This window comes from Alexandromys fortis, unplaced genomic scaffold (assembly GCF_014885135.2).
Source record: "Alexandromys fortis isolate MF-2015 unplaced genomic scaffold, M_Fortis_MF-2015_v1.1 scaffold_311, whole genome shotgun sequence".
Taxonomy (NCBI): Eukaryota; Metazoa; Chordata; class Mammalia; order Rodentia; family Cricetidae; genus Alexandromys; species Alexandromys fortis.
The window spans coordinates 230,299-249,969 of record NW_026068208.1 but is presented as its reverse complement, the minus strand read 5'-3'; the positions used below and the strand labels follow the sequence as shown (position 1 = coordinate 249,969).

The 19,671-nt window shown below is 39.1% G+C and overlaps 1 protein-coding gene across 1 annotated transcript in view; it reads right to left on the bottom strand.

The window, feature by feature from the left end:
- Dync2h1 (dynein cytoplasmic 2 heavy chain 1) overlaps window positions 1-19,671 on the bottom strand; it is a 226,796-nt gene that overhangs the window by 183,756 nt on the left and 23,369 nt on the right. The window contains exons 14-28 of the mRNA XM_050130242.1: window positions 18,866-19,018; window positions 18,357-18,455; window positions 17,322-17,461; window positions 16,978-17,206; window positions 16,047-16,174; window positions 13,147-13,262; window positions 12,239-12,366; window positions 10,504-10,653; window positions 9,426-9,631; window positions 8,218-8,373; window positions 8,013-8,127; window positions 7,072-7,242; window positions 4,834-5,216; window positions 3,602-3,734; window positions 3,387-3,504 (exon numbers count right to left, since the gene is read on the bottom strand). Coding sequence (XP_049986199.1) covers window positions 3,387-3,504; window positions 3,602-3,734; window positions 4,834-5,216; window positions 7,072-7,242; window positions 8,013-8,127; window positions 8,218-8,373; window positions 9,426-9,631; window positions 10,504-10,653; window positions 12,239-12,366; window positions 13,147-13,262; window positions 16,047-16,174; window positions 16,978-17,206; window positions 17,322-17,461; window positions 18,357-18,455; window positions 18,866-19,018 — 2,425 coding nt within the window. The remainder of the gene's footprint in view (window positions 1-3,386; window positions 3,505-3,601; window positions 3,735-4,833; window positions 5,217-7,071; window positions 7,243-8,012; window positions 8,128-8,217; window positions 8,374-9,425; window positions 9,632-10,503; window positions 10,654-12,238; window positions 12,367-13,146; window positions 13,263-16,046; window positions 16,175-16,977; window positions 17,207-17,321; window positions 17,462-18,356; window positions 18,456-18,865; window positions 19,019-19,671) is intronic.

Below are 19,671 nucleotides of genomic sequence, written 5' to 3'. Positions count from 1 at the left end.
TAGCTCCATCCATTTACCTGCAAATTTTAAGATGTGATTTTTTTTCTACTGCATAGTACTCCATTGTGTAAATATACCACATTTTCCTTATTCATTCTTCAGTCAAGGGGCATTTAGGCTGTTTCCAGGTTCTGGCTATGACAAACAAAGCTGCTATGAACATAGTTGAGCACATGTTCTGGTGGAACAGTTGAGCATCCCTTGGATATATACCCAAAACTGTATTGCTGGGTCTTGAGGAAGGTTGTTTCCTAATTTTCTGAGAAATTGCCATAGTGATATCTAAAGGGGCTGTACCAGCTTGCACTCCCACCAGCAATGCAGGAGTGTTCCCTTTACCCCACAACCTCTCCAACATAAGTTGTCATCAGTGTTTTTGATCTTGGCCATTCTTACAGGTGTAAGATGGAATCTCAGAGTTGTTTTGATTTGTATTTCTCTGATGACTAAGGATGTTGAACATTTCCTTAAGTGTCTTTCAGCCATTTTAGATTCCTCTGTTGAGAGTTCTCCGTTTAGGTCTGTACTCCATTTTTTTTATTGGATTATTTGTTCTTTAGATGACCAACTTCTTGAGTTGTTTGTATATTTTGGAGATCAGACCTCTGTCTGATGTGGGGTTGGTGAAGATCTTTTCCCATTCTGTAGGCTGGGGTTTTGTCTTGTTGACAGTGTCCTTTGCATTACAGAAGCTTTTCAGTTTCAGGAGGTCCCATTTATTAGTTGTTTCTCTCAGTGTCTGGGCTACTGGGGTTATACTTAGGAAGTAGTCTCCTATGACAATGCACTCAAGTGTACTTCCCACTTTCTCTTCTATGAGGTTCAGTGCGGCTGGCTTTATGTTGAGGTCTTTGATCCATTTGGACTTGCGTTTTGTGCATGGTGATAGGTATGGATCTATTTTCATTATTTTACATGTTGATATCCAGTTATGCCAGCACCCTTTGTTAAATAAGCTTTCTTTTTTCCTTTTGATATTTTTTGCTCCTTTGTCAAAAATCAGGTGTTCGAAGGTGTGTGGATTAATACTCGGGTCTTCTATTTGGTTCCATTGGTCTTCTTGTCTGTTTTATCCCAATACCAGGCTGTTTTCAGTACTGTAGCTCTGTAGTAGAGTTTGAAGTCAGGGATTGTGATGCCTCCAGAAGTTATTTTATTGTACAGGATTGTTTTGGCTATTCTGGGGTTTTTACTTTTCCATATGAAGTTGAGTACTGTTCTTTCAAGGTCTGTGAAGAATTTTGTTGGGAATCTGTAGATTGCTTCTGGTAAGATTGCCATTTTTCATCCGGGCCAGTGGGATACAAATGATGGTCCCTGATAAATCTAGGGGAGAGGAATGGAGGGGCAAGGGACATGAAGAATGACAGCAAAAACAGTTTTTCTGATCAAGCTGCCTCAGAGGCTGTTATACAGCAATTGGACAAGGTGTCAGGTCTGCTGGAATTCAGGCCTGGAGGCATCCCTAGCTGATAAGTAAATACTGAGTGTCTGTGATTGTTGACTAACAAAAGAAATGCTAATGTTTTCTAAAAGCCTGGGGCCTGCAGGTCTCACTAGGTTAAGGTCTGGCACTTGCCCTGGAAAGGTGAATATCTTACTTGTGAACTTAATATGGCGTAAACAAAATACAGGTCTTTGCTTCCGGCAGTTTTAACTATGTTAATTCTACCTACCCAAGAGCATGGAAGATCTTTCCACTTTCTGATGTCTTCTTCAATTTTTTCAAAGATTTAAAGTTCTTGTCATACAAGTCTTCCACTTGTTTGTTTATAATTACTCCTTGATATTTTATGCTATTTGTGGCTGTTGTGAAGGGTGATGTTTCTCTGATTTCTTTCTCAGCCCTTTTATCATCTGTGTAAAGGAGGGATACTAACTTTTTTTGAACTCAAAAAAAAGTCTCTTGTATCTTGCCCCATTACTGAAAGGTGTTTATGAATTGTAAAAGTTCCTTGGTAGAATTTTTGGGGTTGCTTATGTAAACTATCATATCTTCAGCAAATAGTGAGAGCTTGACTTCTTTTCTGATTTGTAGCCCGGTGATATCTTTTTGGTGTCTTAGCTAGGACCTCAAGAACTATATTGGATAGATAGAGAGAGAGTGGACAACCTTGTCTTGTTCCTGATTTCAGTGGAATTGCTAGGAGTTTCTCTCCATTTAGTTTGATGTTGGCTGTTGGCTTGCTGTATATTGTCTTTATTATGTTTACGTGTGTTCCTTGTATCCCTGCTCCCTCCAAGACCTCAATCATGAAGGGATGCTGTATTCTGTTGTAAGTTTTTTTGGCATCTAATGAGATGATCATGTGGGGGTTTTTTTCCAGTTTGTTTATATGGTGGATTAAGTTGACAGATTTTCATATTTGAACCTTCCCTGCATCTCTGGGAAGAAATCAACTTGATCATGGTGGATGATGGTTCTGATACGTTCTTGGATTCGATTTGCCAGTATTTTACTTAGTAGTTTTGCATCAATGTTCATGAGTGAGATTGGTCTATAATTCTCTTTCTTAGAAATGTCTTTATGTGGTTTGTTATCAGGGTATTTGTACCCTCATAAAAAGAGTTTGGCAATGTTCCTTCTGTTTCAATAGTGTGGAACAATTTGAGGAGTATTTGGTATTAATTCTTCTTTGAAACTCTTGTAGAATTTTGAGCTGAAACCATCTGGTCCTGGGCTTTTTTGGTCAGGAGACTTTTGATGACTGTTTCTATTTCTTTAGCAGTTGTAGGTCTGATAAAAAAAAAACTTTTTTAAAAAAAATGATAGTAAGATAGCCTAGGCACATAGGCTGTAGTTTGCAGATCTGACTATAAATGAAAATGGTAAATGGGTTTTTTTAAAAAAAAAAAAAAAAAAGCAATTACTTTTTAAAGTTAATTTGAAAATACAGCTCTATTCCAAATAGTATACCTGAAAAAAGTCAGTCATTACTCCCTAAAGAAGCTTACTGATTTCCAAAGGTACCATTGGAGCCAACGTGATTCAAATTCAGGAAAACAAAACGCACTAAGTTTTCATCGTGTTCGTTCCAATTCCGATTATACAAAGATTGTATAAGTGCCACTGTACAAATCACTCTCAGCTTTAAATGCCTTTCAAGTCTCTGTGGACAACAGCAGTTCACTGAAAATTTCAGCTCCATGGTCTTTCATCCCCAGCACCTCAGCCTCCACCTTCTCCTCTACTTTCAGGCTTTGCACAGCCTCTGCCCTCTGCCTAGTGATCTTTCTTCTAATTAACACACGTAACTTTCGATTTCATCATTTTGTTCATGACATCCCCAAGTGAGGTGCATACCCTCACAGACATGGTTACTGCACTGCACATACGTTCATGACAGTTACAACTCAGTATTTGTTGACAGAACGTTGGTCCCTACCAGCAAACAGCTTCTTCAGATGGGACTGGATCACTGACGGGTTAGTGGACTGGCCCAGGATTTCTAACAAGTCATCATCTCCAATAAAATAAAATCTTGGGAATGCTGACCGTTTTTCCTAATGAAAAAGAAAAGAAAAAAAGGTTTTTCTCTTTTCAATGATTAAGATATTGAATATGTCACGGTTTATTAAAGCTTAAAATAAGCAGACATGCCTCCAAAAATTCATTTAAGGATTTCTGACATCTTTGAAGCTGATCGAGGATTGTGAGCAGAGCATTTCGGATTCCTGCATGAGTGGTCAGTGTGGTGACTCGATTGTCTTTCTTGATGTCCAGCATTATTGATCTACAAGATAAAAATTAGTTTCACATTTATGTTAAGATTTCTGCCTTAAGTGAAAGAATTTTCATGTTTCAAATTAAGAACAGCATTTATAATAATAATAACTTATCAAGCTTCTAATAAACCATGTGAAAATTAATGTCATTGCAATTTTTCATCAAATATTACAAATCTTCTTCTTCATTCATTCAGTCATTCATTGAATAAATACTAAGTTCTATGCCCTAGAACTAATGGCCCAGTAACACAGAAGGGCATTAAGCAATGCCTTAAAATACTTAGGTATAATAAACACCACAAAGAAAAGGTGCAAAGTGTTGGCACAGTGACTATTAGGAAACCTCTGACTTAAGCCTTCTTTGGGGAAGTGACCCAAGCTGAGATATGAATGATGAATAAACAACAGAAGGGTTTATGACTGAGGTCCTGGGAAACAACTACATGGACCTAAGACCCTGGAGTAGAGGCCGGAGAGATGGCAAGGGACACATATGCTTTCTCCTTAGTGCAATGTTACAAAAGTTTAACTACCATACGAAAAACGTCAAGAACAAGTTGGAAGGCTAACGCAGCGCCTATGTGAGAGATAGAGATGAGAACGCAGACTTAATAACTAACTTGGAATGGGCAAAGTGAAAGACAACAATCTGCCTATGTATCTTGCAGGCAACAGCAGGTGGCAGAACTTGCTGAGGCAGAGTGAACACTGGTGAACAGTGCCGGGGGTAAGGTGGAGGACCAGGTTCACCTGAGGCCTGAGGATGGTGACGAGTGTTAAAGCTCAGAAGAGAAGCATCAGCTGTCCCTGTATGTAAGATCCCAGCAAACAAAAAGAAATGATTCTACCACTTGTGAAGATGACAGAGGCCTTCCTCACCCTCAGGGAGGCTTCCTGTCGCGCAGGAAATAGGGGAGCACCACTTAGTACATAAATGAAGGATGGCAAAGACACAGAGCAGGCCGAAGTGCTTCAGAAGAGGAAACAGCACTGCAGAAGGCTGACTGCAGGGCAGACGGAGTGCATACCCAGGACCCGTGGATGTGAGCACTTCACAGCGTGAGGAATGCCACCACATGCCTACGTCTACATAGCTGTACTGACCTAAAATCTTCATCAACTTTGTTGAAGCGTGATTGTTCTTTAGGCAAAGCTCCACGGCCAAAAATGGGCTCCAAGTACACCCATTTCCTCTGAATATGATTTAAATTCTGCAGGTACTCATCTAACTGTGCAAGTTTTCGTTCCCAAATTGATACTTTATCTTCAAATCCTTTGTAATATGGAGAATCTTTTAAGGACTGAAGAAGGCATCTGTTATCTCCAACCTGGTTCACGATGTCTTTCCAGTCTTTAATCAGCTTGATAGTTCGATTCTGGCTGTCTTCATAATCAATCAAGGAGAACACTGCTCCCACTCCCCATAGATCAAGTTCACGCAAAGCTTCTCTGATGGTAACTTCCCCTTGTGCCCGACTATTTAAATCCTATTAACAAGAAAGATAAATACTTATTATTTTAAAATTAATTATCCCATAAATAAATGATAAGAAATATACTATAGTGGGGTATAGTGGTCCACGCCTGTAATCCTAGCCCTCGGGAGATTGAGGCAAGAGTATCAAGGAATTTCATGTCCTCTTCAGCAGCACAGTTTAAGGCCAGCTAAGATTGCATTATAAGTCTCAATCTGTGCTCCAACAAAAACAAGCATATACACATATATGTATACATACACATATACAGTCTTATAAAAAATATTATATGGATTTTCACCATTAGGAAAAAGTTAGATACATTTTACATATAATCCTAGAAAATAACTGAATACTGTATCACACATTAGATGTTAAGCATTCATGCCCAAATGATCAAATATATACAAACTCCTGCCTTTTGTTGTTCAAGTCTAAAGAGGGGGACTAGGGCTTAGCAGATAAAATGCCGAGTCTGGATACCCAGCTTCCACATAAAGGTCAGGCACACAGCACACATCTGTAACACCAGCACCAGTTTGTAGAGACAGGAGGATCCAGCCGACCCACTGGTAAGCTCCACATTCAACAAGTGACCCTGCCTCACAGTACAGGTGGAAAGACACCTGGCACCAGCTTCTTGACTCCACATGCATGCACATGGGCACGCACACATAACACACACTTAGAACACAACAAGGAACATGCAACTAAAAAATAAAACAAGGAAAAAAATCATGCATCCACAACTGAAAGTTGACAGAAGAAATGGCCAAAATTTGGTAACCTAGAACAACCAGAATATTATGGAAAATTTCCTGTAAACTCTTTGCATCAGATGTGGCTCCCCTGTGCAGGAATCTTGTCACAACCTCACAGATTAACGGCATGATCTAGGATTAGTAACAAAGATAAAGACTTACATTTTTATAGGAGATAAAATAATAAAGCATCAAATCACCCTATTTTATCACTAGTGGACAAAACACAGCATACAGCTCCTGATGATCTATGTGTCATTTATCTTAGGCTCGGAGACGGCACCCTAATCTACTGCTATCCCAGACAGCAATTGCAACTCCAGTTACCAGCCTGCTTCTCCTGCAGCAGCCTGGCTGCTCAGGCCACAAACTGGTGGAAATTCCGTACCTGCAGGCATAGTTTTAACTAAATCTCTACCATTCTATTTATAAATAAGACTCAAGATTCAAAGGTTGGGGTGAAAACCTGTGAGCTCAGAGAGACTGAGTAGCAACTAACTAATCTTCTCTCCTTGCTGGCATCTCCCAAAACACACACACACACACACACACACATGCCTTTCTGCTCCACCAAAACAAAAAAATCGTCACCATTCAAAACCCCTCCCTCCAGTGTGTCTCTCTATCTCTCCCAGATGCCCTCTGAAGCTCTATGATTACTTTCTGTCTACTAGTTGCTAAGTCACCCTCCTGACCCAAGGTTAATTTTATTTAATTAATGCAAATGCAAACTCAGGGTTCACAGTGTGACAGAATATTTCCCAACAACTGCAGTCTAGTTTTCCTTGAGACATTTTCCTGCCAGGTTGGTAACCAGCTGGTTACTAGTTAACCTGCAGGGCCTCCTGTCCTCTAGCTTCTGCCCACAGTACGTCACGTGACGTGAGCACACTGAATGTCAAATGACTCTTCTCTGCTAGCATTTTTCATGCGGCTGACTTCCTTCTGCAAGCAGGGGCCACTACTAGGGTTTCTATAACCTCATCTAACAGGTCCCAACAGTGCAATGCACTACCAACCATGAATAATGAAACAACACACACAGTTACTGCTTTGTAGGAAGAACAGATGCTAAATAAAAAGGACTAGCAGAGTCCAAGCCTCACTTTAAGGTCTGAGGCTCTCTCCACAATTGTATCAGCAACTCGGAGCAGGTCACCAAACAGTAATTTCTCCAGACTGGTCCCTCGAGGAAGGCCAAGCAGACGGAAAAGGTCAAGCCAGTGGTCTGGAGAAAGGTGCTCCCCTCTCACATATTTCAAGATAGGAATTATAATCTATCAGAAAAGAGAAAGAGAAGACTTACACCTATGCTCATGTGCAAAATCCACAAAATTCAAGTTATTCACACATATTAATGCAATTTCATAAGTAATTTTAATAATTATTTAATAATCTTGAAATCAAAGTCTTAAATAAAATTATATAAAGTTTGCTATTAAACATTACTGTAAACAAATGTACATTATATTTATAGTTTAATAAATTTTAAAACATGAGAGACTATACCCCTGCTTTCTGAGACACATAAACGCTCTAAGAGCAAATACAAATCCTACTGGGATATAGCTCAGTTGGTACAGCATTTGTCTGATCCTAGCCTTAATCCCCACTACTGCAAAAAAAGCCCTATGTATAATTCCTATTGATGCAAAAACAAAAAACAGCTGGGTAGTGGTGTCACACACCTTTAATTCCAGCACTTACCACACAGAGGCAGGCTGATCTCCAAGTTTGAAGCCAGTCTAGTCTACAGAATAAGTTCCAGGACAGCTAGGACTACACGGAGAAATCCTATCTCTTTAAATAAATAAATACATACATACATAAACAAACAAATAAATAAATAATATTCCATAGTTACATTGCTTTCCAGTATTAGCAGAACTATATCTATAATTTTTATAATTTATGTATTTTTCCCTTTGTTCATATAGTGGAAAAATTTAATTGAAAAATAAATTATGGTTCAAACAGTAAATAATAAAAAGATAAACAATGGCTCCAAATATCATTTTCAAGTATCAAGTAAAGAAAACAATCTTACTTTATATCTGTCAACTTCTGACTGCAATTTTACTGTCATGACTGAATGTTCTGCAACTTTCCTCAATCTGTCATGCCAGTTCATTAAAAATTCCTCAAACAGATAGGTCTTAGTCCTGTAAAAGAGCATGAACACATACTAAAATTCACACTTCCTCCGAAAATGAGCAAATTATAAGAACATAAATATTGCTTAGGAATCAAACCGGTAAGAAATCCAATCTTCATTGGCCATTTCCTGGAGACCTTGTTGGAACTCCTCATAAAGAGCCCAGATTTGTGCACAGCTCTCAATATCCTTAGAGATGCTATACGCCAGAGAGAAGTTGGGCTCCTCTAGTCCAAAATGATGGCAGTCATCACTACAGAAATAAATATCAAAATACTGAATTTATACAAAAAAAAGTGTCAGATAGTAATTTACTTAGCCACATTCTGCGGTTGAAATACACAAGGACAAGTGCCTACTTCACGTGAGAATTTCACTTCACTCATGCTATGGGTCCTTTGTCAAAGCTATCATGTAAAAAGAATACATGTGGAGATTTTTTATGTTTATAATTGTATGTAAATGTTTGCTTTATACATTTATAGACTCATCTTATAAAATATCTTCTCAGTTGAATATAAGAACCCCCTTAATCTATTAAGTATACTACCATGTGTGATTAAACTTTACTCACTCATCCCAGGGCTGCATTCACCAACATAGGCATATGCACAAATCAGCATTTGCTGTGACCGTTAAGATGAGTCAGCAACATATTTCCTACTTGTCTTATGAATTATTTGACTGGAGTGTGTGTGTGTGTGTGTGTGTATACCAGAGCGGTACGTCAGACATCCTCTCCTACCATCTCTGTTCTTCTAAGAAATGTTCTCTCACTGAACCTGGACTCCCAGTATTTCATGGATAAGCTGCTGGCCAGTCAGTCAGCCCAAGCATGATCGCAGTCTGTGCTTCGAGCACTGGAGCTAGAGCCACACAGGCCATGCCCAACTCTGTAGGAGGTTGAAGATTCAATCCCCACGCTTGTAAATGGGCTCCTCTCCCCAACACCCAGGTTCATTTTGGAAAGAGGCATTAGCAGTATTCTTAAAATTAAATATTCCATTTTTAAATAGGATGGTATCAAAACAGTATTAGAGCCTCTGAATTTAATATGTAAGCTAATTTAATGTTCTAACCTCTCACAAGTCCTTTTTTGAATTTATCTTAATTCCTTATACAGTTCAATCACAGCTTCTAAGAATGCAATGGTTTAACAGGTTGTAGTCTTAAACTTTCTGAAATTTATGAAGAAAGGTACTAAAGAGCTATAATTACAGCTAGGAAGCCAAGTACAAAGGCATAAAATGTTTTTTCAAAATAAGCATCATGAATTACAAACAAAACGAAATAAAAATAACTTACACTAGCTTTTTTCTTATGGCTTCGAGATCATCAAACTCCAGCTTTTTCTCCTTTATGGCTTTCGCGCTCTGCCCTAGGGTGTTGGGCCGGCCGGCTTCAATGAGCTCATCCCCAGGTTTCAGCTGGTCCCAGCGCGCTCGGAACTTCTCTAGCTCTTGGTGGTAGGTCTGCAGGCGGGACTTCACATTTCCTTTCATGACCTCAATCTGGAAGCAGATCCAAGGACTCAGCACAGAAGAATACCTCAGTTTCCACATTTCACTTTCAGCATTTTTTTAAAACTTAGAGAAATGTCAACACTGAATGAATGTTTTTTATCTTGTCAAGTCCATTATAATAAAATAATCTAGTAACAAAAATCAGAATATAAATTTACAGTAATGATAAATAAGTGTCAACTATAAACACTAAACAATTCTAGGAGTTCACAGTATGCCTACAATTATCAAAAAAAAGTGACCCCCATATTAAAAACAGTTCTGGATTGGCTGGAGGGATGGCTGCTCTTCCTGAGAACCTGGGATTCCCTACACTCACAGGGTGGCTCACAATCATCTGTAACTTCAGTTCCGATGGATCAAGCATCCTCTTTGGCCCTCCAGGAGCACCAGGCACACAGACACACACAAGCTGCTGTTCTGCCTGTGTGCACACTCTTAACTACAGAGGCTGTTTCTCGGTCGTCTGCAGCTGTGAGCGAAGACTACTCAGCCAACAAGATATGGAGCAGACAGGTGTGTGCAGCCTCGGCTGTGCCTACAAGTCAGATGGCGCTGTCTCCTCCTTCCTCTTCCCACTAAAGAGCAAGTGGACAGTAAAACACCCTAGACAACACGGGGAGATGGCAGATATTTAATTCAGCTAGTGTGGGCCTCGGACAAAAGACCAGACAAAGAGGCATCGTTTTAGCTTGTAGAGAAATGCTACCAAAAAGACACTCCTATGAAATTGTCATTTAGAGAAATCTTGGAAACATTATAATAAGAACTGACAGAGGTCAGTCCCAGCAGCAGCACTGAACTCCTGAAGCCAGACACTCAATATATGCAGGCACACTCTGAGAGCAGCCAGCTCTCACCTGATCTTTAATCATAAGTTGGTGGCTTTCCATCATCAGCTCGAATTTGTCCCACTTGGCTCTCAGACTGCTAACTGTTTCCACCCCGCCGCCTGCCACAGTTCGCAAAAGCCTGTTTTTGTCTTCAGCTTCTTGAAACAAGGGCAAAATCTGAGGGTCAAGAGAAGCAATGGATCATTTTATCAGTCCCTCAAGATTTCATTACTTTGATTCCTATTTCACGATATTTTATTTTAAAATGAAATAAAATTTTAAAAGGTTTTTGCTTTTAAATAATTTGTTAAAGTCCCAGCTATAAGGATTCTGATGCTTATTACTAAGTTAACAAACACACTATAATGCCAGAAGTCAAAAGGAATGAAAAATAATAATTGGGAGGCAAAGACGAAAGAACCAGAAATTCAAGGTCATATACTCCACTACATAGTGAACTCAAGTCTACTGTGGACAATAAGAAACTAACTATGCCTAATAAACAAACAAACAAACAATAACTACAGGTTTGCCTGTGACCAAAACCAGATAAATACATAAGAGAAATAGAAACATACAGACTAATTTTATGAACATAGACAAAAAAATTCTCAGGAATATACTTGCCAACTGAACTCAAGAGCATTACTGTTAATTACACCCCATAATTAAGCTAGGTTTCACTCCAAAGTTGCAGTTTAGCAAATTCGAACCTGTAAAGGTCATACAGTGTTGTCTTTGTTTGCTTTCTCTTGTTGTGGCTAAACAGGACGACCAAAACAACCCGGGGAGGAAAGAGTTTATTTCATCTAACATTTCCAACAGACAGTCCATCGCCTAGGGAAGTCAAGCCAGGCACTTAAGGCAGAAATCTAAGCCAAGCCCACAGAGAAGGCTGCTTACTGCTCACTTGTCCAAACTGCCCAGGCTGCCTGCCTAGGGATGGACCTTCCACAGTGGCCTGGGCCTTCCTGCTCAATTAGCAATCTGGACAATGACCCATAAGTCCATGGGACAATCTTATGGAAGTGGTTCTTGAGGTTCCCTCCTCCCAAGTGTGGCACGCTGACAACCAAGATCAGCCAAGCAAGCACATAAATAGACTCAGGAACAGAAACAATATGATCATTTCCACAGAAGTAAAAGAAGCCCTTGGCCAAGTTCAATGTCCTTCATGATCAGAGCGCAGGACTAGACAGGACAAAGGCCTGCGTACTAGTGGCTGCATGGACATGGAAAATAAGGTACAGTATACTGAAGAAAGACTGACAGCATTCACCAAGGTGACCTCTTCACCTTTTCCCAAGTTTCTAAACAATTCAGAGTCGTCTTCCTTCTTGTTCTGAACAAAACTTTAATCATTTAAATGCCCTGCAAATACTGCCTTGCTCTTTCTGGATTCTGCTTTTACCAATCTCACCTCCCATCTTTAACTGTGAGCTCTCTCTTGTGTGTCTCTTCAATCTCTGTTCTAACATCATATACTGCACAATAAGATTCCAATTCTGAAGACAAGATTGCTTACTCTACTATTATTCTAATCCATGAGATCACAACAAGGCTGTAAAACCTCTGGGATTAATGCAAAGGCTACTGATACTACGACATTTCACCACTAGTCTAACCCTGAGCTGCCCAGTTAGATCACATCACACAGACCCCTTCACCATGCTGAGATTACACAGGTCTAACTATCACATAAAATACCTAATTTACACATCTCTATAAAGTAAGGATGACAATAATTGCTTTTTATTCTCACCTCTGGCCTCCGATCCTGCAGGTTACTATACTGTAAATTTGTATCCCCTATTTCTTCCACAGATTGAGGTATTATTGTTAAGATCTTCATAGCCTCAGTGATGAAAGTATCGATTTCATATATATGCGCTGAAAGGGATGACACATCATTGTTACCAAACAAAATGCTCAGTTCCGGTTACATGACTGCTCAATCAAGGGCCCCAAAGCAGCCACTACATATAGTATGCCACAGTCTCAGTTATCACGCACTTCCATGGCAACAGCTTGAAATGAAGACTGAGACAACTCCCCATGAGAGGGAAGTTGTTCACAGCACACCTCAACTTTCTAAGAGGGGGCAAGAGAGGGGCTCAGCAGTTACGATCACTGGATGCTCTTGCAGAGAAGCAAGGTTCAGCTCCTAGCACCCACATGGAGGCTCACAACCATCCATACTCCAGTTCCTGGTCTCCATGGGCAACAGGCACGAATGGGGCACACATACAGGTAAAGCACTGTATACATCTAAAAAGAAATTAATGAAAATTTTGACAAAAACAAACCTAAAATGTATTCCTTCCTAGTTATATTTACTAACAATCTGAAACAATTCCAGTCTTCTAAATAATGCTAAAATGCTTCAAGTTACCATTTAGAGAGAATAAGAACAAATATTATGTCGGAAATATAATCATTCTCAACTACATACAAATTAGTACTATCTAGACTTCCACTAATAAAACTGTCTGAGACTTTTATACGTTTAAAAGACAAATGAGAATTTTCCTACTTTCTTAAAATTATCATTTTGAGGAAATTTTATTTAAGAAGACATCCTAGCTCAGTTTTAACCAGTAATTGAGAGTCCTATATTGTAACTATAGAAACTACGGCTCTAAACACACAAAGTGATGCACAGGGCTTTACTCTGGATGGACTTCTTCAGAGAAAGGACCAGCAGATCGAACAGCTTCTGGATGAGGTCATCGATCACAGTCTTCACAGGGCTGCAGTTGATGCTGAGACAGTCCACCTTGACAGCACTGGGGGCCGACAGACACGGGTCCTCAGGTTATCAGGAGTTAGAGCACACTTCATGACATAACAGATTCAGTTCAAAAGTCCTTCTTTACATAACCTAGGTTCCTAGTCAGTAAGTCCACTTAGCACCGATGTTCTTTGTTTACCAGTTTCATTCACTGAATTTTTTTGCTTGTTTGCTTGACAAGGTCTCCCAGTCTGACCTCAAACTCACAAACCTCCTGCCTCAGACTCCTGAGTGCTGGGGATATATGCATATGTCACAGAACCAGGCTTAAAGTACTAATTTTCAATCATGAAATATATCCATTTTTTAAAATTATAAATGGTTAAATACCAGCAATAGAATATATTTAAATATTTACAAGTTCTAATTGTTTCAGTATATATTTGTTTTATATTTATAAAGTAATTATTTTATAGCCAACATATAAATAAGGGTAAAAAAATAGAATATGGAATGAATACAGATTATTAAAAAAAAGCCAACAAAGCTGTTTTATAATTACAAAATTGACAAAAAGGGAAAAAACAGTTAATTTTAAATTAGTCTTCAATTTGTAGTCAAAGAAAAGTTTTAGGAAAGTTGGTGAGAGTATTACGATTCAAAGGAAGCTAGCACAGTGACACTCCTGTACCAGCACTTAGAGAGTGGAGGAAGAGGATTATGAGTCTGCCGTCATCCTTGCTACAAACAAAGTTCAAAGCCAGCCTGGGCTATGCCATCTCAAAAAAAAAAAGAAAAAAAATCTTATGAAGAGCATTTCAGTCATAATTTTAGGAAAGATATATTTGTCTCAAGAACTCTCCATTCAGAATGTGAGTCTTTTTGCTTGCTTGTTTGACTTGAGACAAGGCGTACTCATATCTCTCCCTCCAGTGCTGGGATTAGGAGCATGTGTCACAGTGGCCTACCTTTAGAATTTCTCCTAACACGGATCCTGGAAGAGAACACTCAACTGCCACTTTACTAAGTCAGCGTAATCCCTAGCTACATTCTAAACATTTGTCCTTACACCCACAGATAAATGTAATCCTCACATCTCATCAAGGAACCCTTCCCTTTGCAACAGAAGAAGACAACTACACATAACCAATCAAAACACAGAGCTGTGGAACCCAGTCCCAGTGGATGCATCTACAACACACTCCCACACCTAAGCTCAGGGGTTGTTGAGGAAGAGGGGGAGTGGGGGAGACTGTAAGAGCCAGAGAGTCCGGAGTTCTTCTGAGTCTGCATCTCCTAGCAATGTCAGAAGCTGTCTCACCAAAATGGCTGCCCAAATTTGAGCTGAATAAGAACAATAGCAATAGACATGCCAAAGCAGACAGGGAAAGCACACAAGGCTTCAATCCTACACAAAGAACTACAGGCAACTAAGGAACCTGTGAGCAAGAGAAACAGTCTTCCCAGAAAAGAGCGCACCAGTTGTTATCTAATACCAAGTGGTTGGCACCGAAGACAGACATACAAGTAATATTATATGACTGAGACGGTTGTACTCACATATTAGGAATATACACACAAACCAATCACAATTCAAGGAAAAAAGGAGGCCATGAATTTCAAAGAGAGCAACAAGGGGTATATGGGAAAACTGGAGGGGGGGAATGATGTAATTATAACCTCAAAAATTAAAAAAAATATTAAAAAATAAAAATATTCTTTTCTTTTCAGCTTCACATAGCCAGGCTAGCTTTGAATTCCCTCAGTAGCTAAAACAGCCTTGAAGTCTTTATCCTCCCTCACCTTTCCAATTATAGATACATGACCACACCCAATCCAAAGGAAATGTTTAAGCCATACACCAATGCATTATCAAGGTATTAGCTGTAAAAACATAGAAACAAGCTAAGTATATTAAATAATGGTATTGGTGACACATGCTTATAGTCTCCAGTACTCAAGAGCACAAGGCAGGAAGACTGCTAACTTCCAAGATAGGTTGGACAATTTAAAGCGAACGTGGGGTGTAGTTCAGGGATAGAGCAATTGCCTAGCATAGACAAGGTGCTGGGTTCAGTCCTCTGTATCATAAAGATAAATAGATAAGTAGGCAGGTAGACAGATGTGATAGGTAACTATTTCTATATCTCAAAATCTCAGGCTTGCTAATATCCTAACGAAACTTCCCTGACTTTGTACCAAATCGGGACAGGGGGTGAATACCTTCTGAGTTCCTATAATCAGTTCAATATCTAACACAGAATATATTCCATTCAGTATTAATAGTTAAAAACTATTAACAACGTTTGAAAATATAATCTGTGCCAGTAACATATATGCAAATTGCTGTATATAATCCTTAAAAGTATTACTTTCCTTGCAAGTATTTTTTAAAGTAGAAGAAACTGAGATTCATATTTGAATTCATGTCAAAGTCATGCAACTGTTGAGCCACCTAACTCCAGAACAAATTCACTAAGCTCTCAATGGACATGACCTCTTCATCAAACATACACTGTGCACTACCAAAGTAAGCACCTTGAGCTCAGGAATCTCTTCTTTTTGCCCGTATTTATGTAAAGTTCTTTGTGGTATCAGTACTCACCAAACATTTACTAAAAGGAAAAGTAAGTTAATAAGAGTTCTGGATGCTATCTTTCCCAGGTGACATGGAATTCACTGTCCAAACAGCTTCAGCAGGTACAATTTCAGGTAGCAAATGCGTGCAGTCTCACAAAGCTGGACTAATCCTGAGGAAATCCCCTCAGAGATTGGCACCCACATTCCCAGCAGGGCCATGTCACAACTAGTGCCGCAGAAGCATCTCAGCTTCTCATACCTGGGGAGCCGCTCAACTTCCTTCCCTTTTATCTTCAGTGCTTTAAAATTCCTCTCCCAATCATGCACAGTCAAAAGGTGCTTTTCCACCAGAGCTTCCATGTCAACTTGTCCAATTACAACCCATTCCTACTTAAAGAAGGAAACCGTATTAATCAAAGGGAACCCATACTCTCATACTGAAAGAGTAGGACCAACAAAGTGAGGAAAATAAACTGTTTTAGAATCTCTTCTCAGATTAATATATATAATCCAAGTCCAAAATCACTCCTACAAAGTACAACTTACAGATCTACAAGTGTGAGCCTAGAAATCTAGCATGCAGGCATTCACAGTGCAAGCGCAGCTGAGGAACTGGCCAAGTCTCTGACCATGACTCTTGTCCAGCACAAATGAGCACTGACAGGAGAGTTCGTATTCCCGAGTTGCTGAGCATCACACACGTACTGAGAAACAGCCACATTAACCATCATGTCAGAGTGACACTTTACACGGGAACAGGGGACACACTGTAGCACCTACACTATACAGGCCAGATGTATACCACCTAGGCTCTTGCAAGCACACCTACAAAACTGCCTAGTGACAGCTTTCTCAGAACGTACATCCGTAATCTCTGGAATTAAATTAGCATTTGAGCACTCCTGCTCAAAATATATTGTCTTCAGAATTAAAATTGATACAAATGTCAATCACACACCGAGCTGATTTAAAAGAAAACAAAGCTAGTTTCCCAAACTTTGTAAAATAAAAACAAAACTGGCCATCACTCCTTTCCCTTTGTAGCCTAAACTTAGGTTGAGGGTCCATAAATCCACTTCCCCGGGTTATACACATTTCAACTTCATTTCACCATGGAGAAAATATTAATCTGTAGGCTTACTAAATCAGTAACATTTCTGACAAGGGGTAGAAATTCACATGCTCTGTACCTTATGTTGATGTAACACAGCTGACAGCCTTCTAAACAGATCTTCTGCTTTGCCATAAATAGTCAGAAATCCACTTGCATTTCTATCAATCATAACAGAAAATATTGACTCATCTCCAGTCTCGCCCACTCCCTTAAACTGATTGGGAATGCCGATGAACCTCTTCATTTCTCTGTAATATTTAGCCCGGATTTCTTCAAAAGGAGGCCTAAATTGTAACCTTCCCTGTCTGAAAAAAAAAGTACGAATGACATTCTAAATCCTTTAAAAATTATATGACTTAAAATATAAATTAATACAAAGATTTAACTTGCAAAATAAATCAGGACTGCAAATAATCTCACTTGTAGGTTAAGTCTACATTTATCTCTGGCAGATTCTCATTCAGCGCCTCTAGGCCCATCTGATACTGGTGCTCCAGAGCCTTGTAGAGCTGGTGGTTCCAGTGTTGCCGCCACGCCTGCATGTCACTGGCTTGGAATCCCTGAAATGTCATTCACCTTTTCAATTTGAAAACTGGTACAATTTTTTTAACTTATGATTTTCAAGTTACATAAAGCACATTTGACAGATTAAAACTCAACTTTAAATATTTTAAAATATGCAACTCTAATTGCCACTTTTATTAAGATGGCTTATGAAATATTCAACACAAAAACCTCACAGTATAAATATTATACAAGAGATTCATTTAAATTAAAAACTCAAGCCAACATTATGTTTTTATTTGATGCTGGTTTTACAAGTAGTCTACTTTGTAAATTCTTCTATATTTTTTCAAAGTTTTCAAAAAAGTATCACACTTCATTTCCTAGCCATAATAATTCACTGACTATTTTAAAATTAAGAATTTTAAAATAGACTGCTCAAATAGTTGGCTTTTGTTTGATATTGTTGTTTGCTTTCATAAAGCCTAAAGACGTTTATTCTGGAACTTTGGGCTTTTTCTTCAAATTCTGAGAACTAGAAAGTATCTAAAACAGCTGACTCACTCATGTCCCGCTCAGAGCCTAGCTACAGAAAACATGCTCTAAGAAGAAAAAGAATCCTGACAGTTACATCACATAGACTGCATTTTGAACCTAACATATTCTGCAGATGTTAGTCTCTAGAAAAAGAACAACAAACAGCAAATTTGTAAGCACCAAGTCAGGAGAAAGGCATACTAGATTGGACTTAGCATCCATGAGACACACAGAAGCTTCCCTTCAGTGTTAGCGCAAATTCACTGTGATTTAGAGCATTTGTATGTGAGTCAGTTGTAGAATTCTGTATTTGCTAGAGGTACCAGGAGAGGTCTATAACTCTGTATGCAACTGGCACCGAGCCACGCATCCAGACTCCCAAAGACAGAACTGCAAAGAACAACCCGCACGCACCTGTGCTGCCACACTTGCTAAGCCAGTCCTCAGTTCCTGCAGCCCATCCTTCCAACGCTGCTGCTGCCGAAGCAGATCAATATTCATAAGAATGACTACCTGTTAGGAAGACAGAACTCTCAGTGACTCAGCCATCTTAATCAAGTGATGATGTACTACTCATTGAGAAGGGCAAAACATCCCTTTGGGCCTGTTTCCGCCACCACTGCAGGCTCATGAGGAGAGCACCATGCACACTCAGTTACTAGGGGCAAGGTGGAAAGCAGGGATCTGTGCTCAGCCAGGACATAGAATGTGCTGGGAAATGTACAAGTCCCAAAAGCTGACTTCCTCGTACAGATAGCTGTACTCTGCTAGGTTCGCAGTTAACAGCAGAAGTCAGATAAGGGAAACAAACTACTGGTACAGCTTTAGATCTCAAATTACTTCAAAAGAGAAATGTAGTTATATACAAATTATTTTTATTCAGTTCTATTCATAGTATGATAAATTCTATAAATAAAACATACCTTCTCACAAAATGTAGTATGCCACTTTCTCAGCTTTCTGTTTTCCGTGGCAAGTCTCTCAGCAGCATTTTGGAGTTTCTGGATATAGCCTTCTAATTCTTTAGGGTTGTCCCAAGTAATCTGTGATTTGCCTCCACTTCCTGCCTTTGAATTCTTCAACACAACAAGCAATAATATTCAAATACATTTCTTTTTCCAAAAAGGTTTAATTTTATGTTATAAACCCAATTATTCTTAACACTGAACTCTATGAAGATTAAAAGTATAAATTTCAAAATGTTTGCTGTCACAGAATACCATGTAGTTTAAAATTTTTTCCAATTTCCTATATACAGATATTTATTTATTTTATTTTGGTTTTTTGAGAGAGGGTTTCTCTGTGGCTTTGGAGCCTGTCCTGGAACTAGCTCTGTAGACCAGGCTGGTCTCTAACTCACAGAGATCCACCTGCCTCTGCCTCCCGAGTGCTGGGATTAAAGGCATGTGCCACCATCGCCCGGCTATACAGATATTTAAATTAAAAAGAATGTAAACAAGTCTTAAGTTACAAAATCTGGAGATAATAAAAAAAAGAAAAAGAAAAAGAAAGTCAAAAATTCTGTACACCAGGGCTGGAGAGATGGCTCAGTAATTAAGAGCATTGCCTGCTCTTCCAAAGGTCCTGAGTTCAATTCCCGGCAACCACTTGGTGGCTCACAACCATCTGGAATGAGGTCTGGTGCCCTCTTCTGGCCTGCAGACATACATACAGACAGAATATTGTATACATAATAAATAAATAAATATTTAAAAAAAAAAGAATTCTG